The sequence below is a fragment of the Protomyctophum bolini genome (assembly GCF_963924005.1).
Source record: "Protomyctophum bolini genome assembly, chromosome: 13".
NCBI classification, from domain to species: Eukaryota; Metazoa; Chordata; class Actinopteri; order Myctophiformes; family Myctophidae; genus Protomyctophum; species Protomyctophum bolini.
The window spans coordinates 44835712-44848211 of NC_137874.1; the positions used below are offsets into that span (position 1 = coordinate 44835712).

Genomic DNA, 12500 nt, shown 5'->3' on the forward strand with positions numbered 1-12500 from the left:
CGTTATAAATAACATGTACCTTACCTTAGGTACGTTATAAATAACATGTACCTTACCTTAGGCACGTTATAAATAACATGTACCTTACCTTAGGTACGTTATAAATAACATGTACCTTACCTTAGGTACGTTATAAATAACATGTACCTTACCTTAGGTACGTTATAAATAACATGTACCTTACCTTAGGTACGTTATAAATAACATGTACCTTACCTTAGGCACGTTATAAATAACATGTACCTTACCTTAGGTACGTTATAAATAACATGTACCTTACCTTAGGTACGTTATAAATAACATGTACCTTACCTTAGGCACGTTATAAATAACATGTACCTTACCTTAGGTACGTTATAAATAACATGTACCTTACCTTAGGTACGTTATAAATAACATGTACCTTACCTTAGGCACGTTATAAATAACATGTACCTTACCTTAGGTACGTTATAAATAACATGTACCTTACCTTAGGTACGTGCGCATGGCGGTGCTGCCTTGCTCAACAGAACGCTGTCTGTTCAGAAGCCGCGGCTCGCTCGCCCGAGGCACCGCCCTGGAGGTGAACGAGGTGTTCGCCGTGCAGATATCCCACAATGCACTGCGGCAGAAAACCCTGAGGGTGGACGTGTGTCGACACACTGGCCAATCAGAAGACTGCCTGGTAAACCCCTCCCCTTTCATAACCCTTCCTTTGGCACAGAATTCATTTAAGGTGTAGTTTGAGTCTATGGACTTTACAATTACATCACTGTAATATACCGCCAGGTGTTGTGTATGTGTCTATGGACTTTACGATTACATCACTGTAATATACCCCCAGGTGTTGTGTATGAGTCTATGTACTTTACGATTACATCACTGTAATAGACCCCCAGGTGTTGTGTATGAGTCTATGTACTTTACGATTACATCACTGTAATAGACCCCCAGGTGTTGTGTATGTGTCTATGGACTTTACGATTACATCACTGTAATATACCCCCAGGTGTTGTGTATGAGTCTATGTACTTTACGATTACATCACTCTAATAGACCCCCAGGTGTTGTGTATGTGTCTATGGACTTTACGATTACATCACTGTAATATACCCCCAGGTGTTGTGTATGTGTCTATGGACTTTACGATTACATCACTCTAATAGACACACCCAGGTGTTGTGTATGAGTCTATGGAGTTAACATTAGTTAATAGACTACTCCTCTCCTCTCTCCTCCCCTCTCTCTAACTCCATTAAACCCTATGTAACCTCTCCTCTCCTCTCTCCTCCCCTCTCTCTAACTCCATTAAACCCTATGTAACCTCTCCTCTCTCCTCCCCTCTCTCTAACTCCATTAAACCCTATGTAACCTCTCCTCTCCTCTCTCCTCCCCTCTCTCTAACTCCATTAAACCCTATGTAACCTCTCCTCTCCTCTCTCCTCCCTTCTCTCTAACTCCATTAAACCCTATGTAACCTCTCCTCTCTCCTCCCCTCTCTCTAACTCCATTAAACCCTATGTAACCTCTCCTCTCCTCTCTCCTCCCCTCTCTCTAACTCCATTAAACCCTATGTAACCTCTCCTCTCCTCTCTCCTCCCCTCTCTCTAACTCCATTAAACCCTATGTAACCTCTCTTCTCCTCTCCAGGCAGGAGCCCAGATCAGCCTATCAGATGTCTCCAGCTCAGAAGAGGGATGTTCTAAGTGGTACAACCTGCTAAGCCCCGCCCCCCTGCCAGTCAGCAGACAGACGGACAAGGTAAGTCACATGACGCAGGCAGCTCGCCTCCCATTGGCCGGAGGTGGAACATAGGGTGATTGTGACAGCCAATCGTCACCGGGTCTCTACACCCTGGTGATAATAGTCTGACACGCCAGGCTAGATCATTACTGGTGATAATAGTCTGACACGCCAGGCTAGATCATTACTGGTGATTATAGTCTGACACGCCAGGCTAGATCATTACTGGTGATTATAGTCTGACACGCCAGGCTAGATCATTACTGGTGATTATAGTCTGACACGCCAGGCTAGATCATTACTGGTGATAATAGTCTGACACGCCAGGCTAGATCATTACTGGTGATTATAGTCTGACATGCCAGGCTAGATCATTACTCCATAACCCCAGGGTTGTTAACTGTTTTTTAAGACGACGTGTGTGTGTGTGTGTGTGTGTGTGTGTGTGTGTGTGTGTTTTCATTCCAGACTTGTGTTTCCACCAATGAGAGACAAGCGAATAAGGAAGATGAATGGTGAGGTTTTTTTTCTTTTGGGGGGCGGAGCGGGATCATATGACACACACACACACACACACACACACACACACACACACACACACACACACAGGAATCCCACCTGACAGGTTCAGTCAAACAATGACGGTGCTTACATTTCGGATACCCCCCCCCCCCCCTCTCCCCCTCTCTCTCTCTCTCTCTCTCTCTCTCTCTCTCTAAATGAATGAATTATAGATAGATAAATAAATAAATAAAATGGCAAATCTAGAAGCTTTGTGAAGAATAACTGCTCTGAATGGTTTTGAACATGCCTGAACATCTAACCCTGAACATCTAACGCTGTTACGCTGAACACCTAACCCTGAACATCTAACACTATAGCCCATAGCACCCCACTTTGTCTCAATGGGATAGTTCCAATGTGTGGAAATATAGCCCATAGCACCACGCTTTGTCTCAATGGGATAGTTCCAATGTGTGGAAATATAGCCCATAGCACCCCGCTTTGTCTCAATGGGATAGTTCCAATGTGTGGAAATATTGCCCATAGCACCCCGCTTTGTCTCAATGGGATAGTTCCAATGTGTGGAAATATAGCCCATAGCACCCCGCTTTGTCTCAATGGGATAGTTCCAATGTGTGGAACTATAGCCCATACCATAGCACCCCGCTTTGTCTCAATGGGATAGTTCCAATGTGTGGAACTATAGCCCATAGCACCCCGCTTTGTCTCAATGGGATAGTTCCAATGTGTGGAACTATAGCCCATAGGCACCCCGCTTTGTCTCAATGGGATAGTTCCAATGTGTGGAACTATAGCCCATAGGCACCCGCTTTGTGGCGAGATCAAAGCGTGTCACCACTCTTTACTATTCCACTCAGGGTAACCCTAGCCTCGGAAACCCAGACGCTTTTATTTCCAGGGAGAAAAAAAAGTCTGATTGAGTCCACTTCAGTTCGGCATAGAGCAGCGCAAACGTTGATCAGTCTCTGCTGATTTCTTATCCTCTGCACCTTTTGTTAACTTGACACGTGCACACACACACACACACACACACACACTCCTCTCTCTCTCTGTCGCTCTAATTAATCAGTCTCATGTCGCGCAGCTCCGTCTAGATATATATAACCTTATCACATAGATGCTTTTACCTCTGACCCCATAGGACCCCTACCAGGACAATCTATGTGTGATAAGGTAACATAGATGCTTTGACCTCTAACCCTTAACCCTAACCTCTAACCCTTAACCCTAACCTAGGGTTAGGGTTAACCCTAACCCTATGTGATACCAATCTATGTGATAAGGTAACCCTAGCCTGGGGTCCACCCTAACCCTTTATTTTTTTTAACTGGTGTAAAATCACATAGATTGGTTTAAGTATGAATATTAACTAAACTTATTGCTATTTTCTACCTTCATTGTATTCAAATAAACTTTAATCAATTCATATGTAATAATTAATTAAGAAGCACGAAATCACGTTAAAATATATATTTTAATGACAGGGTCTGTCTGTCTGTCTGTCTGTCTATCTGTCTGTCTGTCTGTCTGTCTGTCTGTCTGTCTCAGGCATGGGGAACCACTGGAGGCGGACATGTTTGAGGAGGAAGGAGGGGCATGTCTTGTACAGGAAGGGGAGGAGCCTCTGGATGAAGAGGAGGAGTTCTTTCCCGATGGCAGCCAATGGGAGGAAGAGGAGGGGCTTAAAGCCACACCTCCTATGGTAGCCTTGATGACAGAGAGGGTCAGTGTCATAAAAGTATTATTATTACCAGTGGTTCTCAAAGTGGGGTCCGGGGACCCCCAGGGGTCCCTGAGGGGGTTCCAGGGCGTCAATATCAGATGAAAACAAACAAGATCATTGCAGATCTACATCCTGTAGATCTGTGCTAAACTTTGAGCCAACATTTTAAACTAAAATATTTGCTTCTGGAGGTCCCAAAATAAATGCATAACAGATGATGGGGGTCCCTGGTTAATCACTACATAACAGATGATGGGGGTCCCTGGTTAATCACTACATAACAGATGATGGGGACATTGGGGGTCCCTGGTTAATCACTACATAACAGATGATGGGGGTCCCTGGTTAATCACTACATAACAGATGATGGGGGTCCCTGGTTAATCACTACATAACAGATGATGGGGGTCCCTGGTTAATCACTACATAACAGATGATGGGGGTCCCTGGTTAATCACTACATAACAGATGATGGGGGTCCCTGGTTAATCACTACATAACAGATGATGGGGGTCCCTGGTTAATCACTACATAACAGATGATGGGGGTCCCTGGTTAATCACTACATAACAGATGATGGGGGTCCCTGGTTAATCACTACATAACAGATGATGGGGGTCCCTGGTTAATCACTACATAACAGATGATCATCATCATCATAACCTTTATTTAAACTCGGAGTACAATTGAGGGGCAAGCCCTCATTTTCAATGTAGCCGAAATACAAAGCACAAAATACAAAAAACAAACTCAACAACATACACTCTACAATACAGCAATATCAAAATATGAATTGTAAAACAGAAAGTGTCCAAAGCTAGAATAAATATAATAAATAGATGAGACTCAATTAAAACAGTTACATTGATGAGTACAAGTGCTAGAAATAATTTCCCTGAATTGACCTAGGGAAGGCAGTGATCTGATTTTTATGGATTTTTGGAGTTTGTTCCAATCGAAAGGAGCACTGACAGAAAAAGCTGCTTTGCCTTTTGCTCAGATTTTGCAAAAGGAACCTTGAGGGTCAGAAAATCACCCGAGCGGGTCTGATATGGACTTGGGTTCTGATCCAACATAGAACAAATGTAAGAGGGGACCATTCCTGAGATGGCTTTGAAAATGAAAATATACCAGTGCATGTCCCGCCTTTCGGACAGAGAGGACAAGCCTGCGTTCCTATAGAGTGTACAGTGATGGGTACCATAGCTAGTCACCAGTGACCCACCTTAGGGCAGAATGATAAACCGTATCAAGGTGCTTTAAAGTGGATGGTGCAGCAATCCTGTAAATAATATCTCCATAATCAAGAACCGAGAGAAATGTGGCTTCAATGATTGTTTTTTTACAGGATGTCGGAAAGCATGCTTTGTTCCTATAGAGAAAACCAATTTTTTGTCTCAGTTTGGTGACCAGATTTTCAATGTGGAATTTAAAAGACAATTTCTCATCCAGCCAGATGCCAAGGTACTTGTATTCAGATACTCTGTCAATTGAAGAGCCATTGGAAGATAGTAAAAAAACGTTTTCTGGTCTAGCCCTGGTGAAAAGCATGAACTTAGTTTTGCTTGTATTTAGAACAAGCCTGAGCTCAAACAGGGCATCTTGGAGAGTATTAAATGCCAGCTGCAGCTTACTGGTGGCAAGCTGGGCTGTGTCAGCAACACAATATAAGACTGTGTCGTCCGCATAAAGGTGGGCGTGAGTGACAGTCATTTAAGGAAGAGATAATGTTGTTAATATATAATGTGAAGAGCACAGGACCTAAGATTGAGCCCTGGGGGACCCCCATGGAGACTGGACGAAACTCAGATTGGGAGCTCCCGGACTTCACTGATTGATGTCTGCCAAGTAAATCCTAAATAACTATAATTATAATTTAAATTAAAATGTTATTTGTAACTAAGGTGACAGCAGTTATAGTGCTATGGTTGGCTCTGAAGCCAGATTGATTTATATTTAAGATTGAAAAACATGTGAGGAATGATTTGAGCTGTGAATTTATGAGGGATTCCAAAATTTTGGCAAGACAGGGCAGTTTAGAGATTGGTCTGTAATTATTTAAATTTTGCTTGTCACCACCTTTGTGTAGTGGGAGCACATGAGCTAGTTTCCAGATACAGGGGAAAGCAATTGGTTGAAATAGAGAGATTGAAGATATGTGTAATGTGTGTTGTAATGAGAGGTGCTGCTGTTAAAAAGAAAGGGTCTGAGTTATCCTCTCCAGTGGAGGTCTTGTGATTGACATTAAGCAGGGCTTCCAGAACAACAGATGTAGAGAGCGGCTGGATGGAAAACTGGTCTATTGAGCTATTTCTAGTATTGTGGTGATGAGTGGTAAGAGGGGGTGTGTTGTAGGTATTGTTAAATAAGTGACCAGCTTCTGCAAAGTGCAAATTAAAAGCAGAGCAAACTTCCACAGGGTCAGAGATTAGACTATTATTACTGTCGGTTACTTGAGGAGGTAGCATAGAAGAGGAGTTATTATTAAGGGAATTTACTGCTTTCCAGAATTCCACAGAGTTTCCCTGTGAACGTGTAATTAAATTTAGGTAGTAGTCCGATGTGGACTTTCTAAGAGAGGATGTGCATTTATTTCTTATTAGACGAAAGCAGGCCCAATGAGCTGGGTCTCCAGATCGCCTAGCCTTTCATTAAACAGAGCTGCTAAAGAAGGAGTAAACCAAGGGGTGATTTTATCCTTGATTCTCATTTTCTTTAACGGGGCATGTGCATTCACAATAGATATAAAAGTAATACTAAAACATTCAAGTGCCAAATCAGCATCTGTAAATGAGGAAGTTAAGAATAAGTCACTATTTAGAATGTCTAATAAGAAAGCATCCTCATTAAAATGCTTAAAATTTCTCTTTATAACCACCTTGGATTTAGAACGTTGAACCCGGGCATCTCTTATGCATCCTACTGGGCAGTGATCACTAACCCCCAGCTCAAAAACACCGCAAGAGGAGATTTTGTCCGCTCTATTAGAAAAAATAAGGTCAATTAGGGTGGATTTAGAGCTATCAGATAAATTTGGCCTAGTGGTTTCCAGGACCAGTTGGGATAGGTTCAGATCGCTGACAACCTCCTTGAGGTGTTCAGAAGCCACACCCACCCAGTTCTGGTTTAGGTCTCCCAGGACCAGAAGCTCCTCATCAGTGTGCTTGGAGAGCACACTGGCAAGGGTGTCAATGGTACCTGGATCAGCAGATGGTGGTCTATAGATACCCACAACAATTAGGGAAGTCGTTCCAAACTGAACCTTTAGGGAAAGCCATTCAAAGCACCTGGGATGAGATGCAGCGTCTAAAAGTGTAGAAGACAGAATTGATTTTATATAAATACACACTCCACCACCTCTTCCTAGTCTGTCAGCTCTAAATAAATTATAATTTAAAAGAGCCACTTTGGAGTCGTTTGTACTCTTTTTGAGCCAAGTCTCACTTAATACCAGAATGTCTGGATTTGTTTGTTGAACTAGTAAAACTATAAAATTGAAATTATGGACTAAACTTCTAATATTCAGATGTATTATCCCAAGCCCTTTTCTGTTCTTAAAAATGATGGGGGTCCCTGGTTAATCACTACATAACAGATGATGGGGGTCCCTGGTTAATCACTACATAACAGATGATGGGGGTCCCTGGTTAATCACTACATAACAGATGGTGGGGGTCCCTGTGTGTGTGTATAATATATACAACAGAAAGTGGGACAACTGTTCCCCCTAGTGGACTCTATGTCAACTTCATCCAGTCTCAAAGGTTTTCTCAAACAAATGAATCACGAACAAAAGATTCAATCTTAACAACATCCTATATAAATATACCTTTACAATACATGTAGATCTCTAGACCCTCATGGTGTAACATTCTATATAAATATACCTTTACAATAGATCTCTAGACCCTCATGGTGTAACATTCTATATAAATATTTATGAAATGAAATATCCAAACATTTTAATTCCAAATTAGCTTTTCTAGGCCTGTATTTTAAAAATAATTCACTGAATTTCATGGCGGTAGGAACCCTGTACAGTGTTATTATATGTTGTTTTATACAGTATACTTGTAAACGCTTTACTGTATGTTACTGTTTGTTTATACTGAAACCAAATAATGGCCTTGTGCAGGCCGGTGCAAAAATAAATAACAGCCTATGGCAAATAACGGCCCGGCTCCTTATAAACGCCCGGGGTCCGAATCGATTTAGCATATTAACAGCCCGGGCTACTATTTGGTAATATACGGTACCTTAAAATAGATCTCTAGACCCTCATGGTGTAACATCCTATATAAATATACCTTACAATAGATCTCTAGACCCTCATGGTGTAACATCCTATATAACTATACCTTACAATAGATCTCTAGACCAGTGCAGAATGTAAACAAGCGACGTAAAGCGTGGCTACATGCTGCCGTACGGTGCTGAAAACTTCCGTGAAAAAATGAGGAAAGGCATTTGAATATTGCGCGTGTGTGTGTGTGTTCTTGTGTGATTGACAGGTGAACAAGCAGACCAGTATGGGCGGGGCAGGGGGCGTGGTCAGACCTAAAGACAGACCTCTTCAGTTCATCAGAGGTCAAAGGTCAGATGTCAGAGTTCAGAGGTCAACCATCATCCATCGTTCTAAAACCTTCAGTCCTGGACCGTCTGGACCGTCTGGACCCTACGTCTGTACTGTAAGTACTGTACCCTACTGTACTCTACTCTACTCTACTGTACACTATAACACACCGTCTGGACCCTACGTCTGTACTGTACTCTACTGTACCCTACTGTACACTATAACACGCCGTCTGGACCCTACGTCTGTACTGTACTCTACTCTACTCTACTGTACACTATAACACACCGTCTGGACCCTACGTCTGTACTGTAAGTACTGTACCCTACTGTACTCTACTGTACTCTACTGTACACTATAACACGCCGTCTGGACCCTACGTCTGTACTGTACTCTACTGTACACTATAACACGCCGTCTGGACCCTACGTCTGTACTGTACTCTACTGTACACTATAACACGCCGTCTGGACCCTACGTCTGTACTGTACTCTACTGTACACTATAACACGCCGTCTGGACCCTACGTCTGTACTGTACTCTACTGTACACTATAACACGCCGTCTGGACCCTACGTCTGTACTGTACTGTACTCTACTGTACACTATAACACGCCGTCTGGACCCTACGTCTGTACTGTACTCTACTCTACTGTACACTATAACACGCCGTCTGGACCCTACGTCTGTACTGTACTGTACTCTACTGTACACTATAACACGCCGTCTGGACCCTACGTCTGTACTGTACTCTACTGTACACTATAACACGCCGTCTGGACCCTACGTCTGTACTGTACTGTACTCTACTGTACTCTACTCTACTCTACTGTACACTATAACACGCCGTCTGGACCCTACGTCTGTACTGTACTGTACTCTACTGTACTCTACTCTACTCTACTGTACACTATAACACGCCGTCTGGACCCTACGTCTGTACTGTACTCTACTCTACTGTACACTATAACACGCCGTCTGGACCCTACGTCTGTACTGTACTGTACTCTACTGTACACTATAACACGCCGTCTGGACCCTACGTCTGTACTGTACTGTACCCTACTGTACACTATAACACGCCGTCTGGACCCTACGTCTGTACTGTACTGTACTGTACTGTACCCTACTCTACTCTACTGTACACTATAACACGCCGTCTGGACCCTACGTCTGTACTGTACTCTACTGTACCCTACTCTACTCTACCCTACTCTACTCTACTGTACACTATAACACGCCGTCTGGACCCTACGTCTGTACTGTACTGTACTGTACCCTACTCTACTCTACTGTACACTATAACACGCCGTCTGGACCCTACGTCTGTACTGTACTCTACTCTACTGTACACACATCCCGTCCTCCACATCCCGACATAAAGCTATAGTTTCATTCGTGCCATACTCGGTCTATGCACAATGATTGTTTTAACCCATTCTGACCTGAGATCAGATTCTAAAAATGTCTGTTTGAAATTGACAGTTTTCTGAAAAAGCTATGTTTCTATGTCAACCGTTCTTCGATTTTTCTAAAATAGCAGATCTACAAGCTCGTAGCGCGCCACTCCTACGAGCTTGTAGATCTGCTATTTTTCAATAGCTAAAGCATAACATGCTAACACCAAAACGGGTTCCCGCCCAAAATGGGTTAATTCAAAGTGTTATATATTCTGTGAAATGTTTGTCATGTTGTGTATCTACAAGCTCCAGTGTTGCGTCCACAGCGTGTTGTGAGCTTGCAGATCTTAAATTTCCGCGCCGTGGTGAGGCCGTGGTGAGGCCGTGGTGAGGCCACGGTGAGGCCACGGTGAGGCCGTGGTGAGGCCCGTGGTGAGGCCGTGGTGAGGCCGTGGTGAGGCCGTGGTGAGGCCACGGTGAGGCCGTGGTGAGGCCACGGTGAGGCCACGGTGAGGCCACGGTGAGGCCGTGGTGAGGCCACGGTGAGGCCGTGGTGAGTGCCGCGCAGAAAATAGGAGGTCTGCAAACTCAAAACGCTGTATATATAATATAATCTGTATATATAATATAATCTGTATATATAATATAATCTGTATATATATAATTGAGGCTGACTAAGTTTGCAAATAACGGCCCATGGGCGGTTACGGGCAGACCCAACTTTGAGAATAGATTAATGGCGATATTTATTTTTATCCTCAGTCTCACGTTAACGCAGCACGTTAACGCAGATAACGGCCCAGCAGTAATATATATTATATGTACTGTTATTAATATTTTAACAGATAAATCGCAGTGACAGTGACAGCTCCACTCTGTCAAAGAAGTCTCCATTCGTCAGGAATGCCTCGGAGAGACGCAGTGTGAGACTGAAGAAGGTACTGTCTGTCTGTCTGTCTGTCTGTCTGTCTGTCTGTCTGTCTGTCTGTCTGTCTGTCTGTCTGTCTGTCTGTCTGTCTGTCTGTCTGTCTGTCTGTCTGTCTGTCTGTCTGCCTGCCTGTCTGTCTGTCTGTGCGGTACCGCCACCGTGCAACGAAGTCGAAGTATACTTTTAAATACCTAGGCACATATATTATATATATATAGGCACATATATTGTATTATATTGTATAATATATATATTTTAAATACCTAGGCACATATATTGACAGCAAACTCAATTTCAGTGAAAATACTGACCAGATTTTTAAAACGCCTCCACCTACTACGCAAGCTCAACTCCTTCAGAGTGAGCAAGCATATTATGGAAACAGTCTATAAAAACCTGATAGAGGGAATCTTGACTTTTAACATGGCAATGTGGTTTGGCAATCTAAATGTAAAAGGAAGAAGCAAGCTGCAGCGAATAGTAAACCTAGCCTCAAAAATAATTGGGAAGAGACAGCAACAATTAGGCTGTATCTACAAGGAGGTACTTCGTAAAAAAGCTATCAAGATAGCAAACGACCTCCTCTCATCCACTCTGCAGGGAGTTCGAACTACTTCCCTCTGGTAGACGGTACAAACTACCAAGAGCTAACCGTAACATTTTTAAAAATTCTTTCATACCAAATGCCATTAAGGCACTAAATGATACCATGTCTCGCTAGATTTGTTTGTTTTTCCAAAGTATCTGCCACTGTTGTCCTGCACTTTTTTGCCATGTGAAAATAATTGTGTTAAGTGTTGTTGCTGTTGTTGTAACCGTTTGATTTTTACTGTTTGAGACCGAAGATGAATTTTCCACACGTGGACAATAAATTAAACTAACTAACTAACTAACTATAGCCTACACACTAAAAACTAAAATGAGAACATGACATTTGTTGATTAATATATTGTTTTGCGAGGCAGGTTAGTGTTAATATGTTAGTTAATATGCATAGTTTCATTTTCTAGATATTCCACTGTTACGTTCTTAGCCTATGTATGATTCATGATAACATTTTCTTATGTGTGTGTGATGTATCGCCATGTTTTTTGTTCTTGCTTAATGTAAGTCGCTCTGGATTAAGAGCGTCTGATAAATGCCTAAATTGTAAATATATAATTTTATGTAGACATAGCTCTATAGTGTAGACTCATAGTTTCATTATATAGATATTCTACTGTTAGACAGATTTGGGGTCTTAGCTTGCTTATGATCCTAGATGTGATGTATCACCATGTGGTGTTCTTGCTTACTGTAAATCATTGCTAAATGCCTACATTGTAAATTGTCTCCTCAGACTCCATCCAGAGGAGGCTCAGTGGTCGGGGGGTCCCCAGGGGGTCCCTCCGGGGGTCCCGGGGCTCTAGACGGTCTCCTGAGGACCAGCCTGGATCTGGAGTTGGACCTTCAGGTCTACAGGACCAAACAGACCCGCTTGGACCAAGAGCTGCAGGTTCTCAGGGACCTGAAGGAGAGCCTGGAGAGTGCCAGGACGGACGGCCTGACCCGCCTGCCTGACTGGGTCCTACATGACCAGAGGTTCAGTTTACTGCTGCAGAACACTGATAAACAGGTACTAATATA

The 12500-nt window shown here is 42.9% G+C and overlaps 1 protein-coding gene across 3 annotated transcripts in view; it reads left to right on the forward strand.

Moving 5' to 3' along the window:
- The window catches only part of wwc1 (WW and C2 domain containing 1), a 36610-nt gene that overhangs the window by 20774 nt on the left and 3336 nt on the right, over nucleotides 1–12500 (forward strand). For all 3 annotated transcript variants that reach the window (XR_013965162.1, XR_013965163.1, XM_080780321.1), the window contains exons 17-23: nucleotides 478–667; nucleotides 1633–1743; nucleotides 2194–2240; nucleotides 3799–3973; nucleotides 8485–8661; nucleotides 10792–10884; nucleotides 12214–12489. Coding sequence is in view for 1 of the 3 variants with exons in the window: in XM_080780321.1 (XP_080636447.1) it covers nucleotides 478–667; nucleotides 1633–1743; nucleotides 2194–2240; nucleotides 3799–3973; nucleotides 8485–8661; nucleotides 10792–10884; nucleotides 12214–12489 (1069 nt within the window). In the remaining 2 variants the exon portion in view is untranslated. The remainder of the gene's footprint in view (nucleotides 1–477; nucleotides 668–1632; nucleotides 1744–2193; nucleotides 2241–3798; nucleotides 3974–8484; nucleotides 8662–10791; nucleotides 10885–12213; nucleotides 12490–12500) is intronic.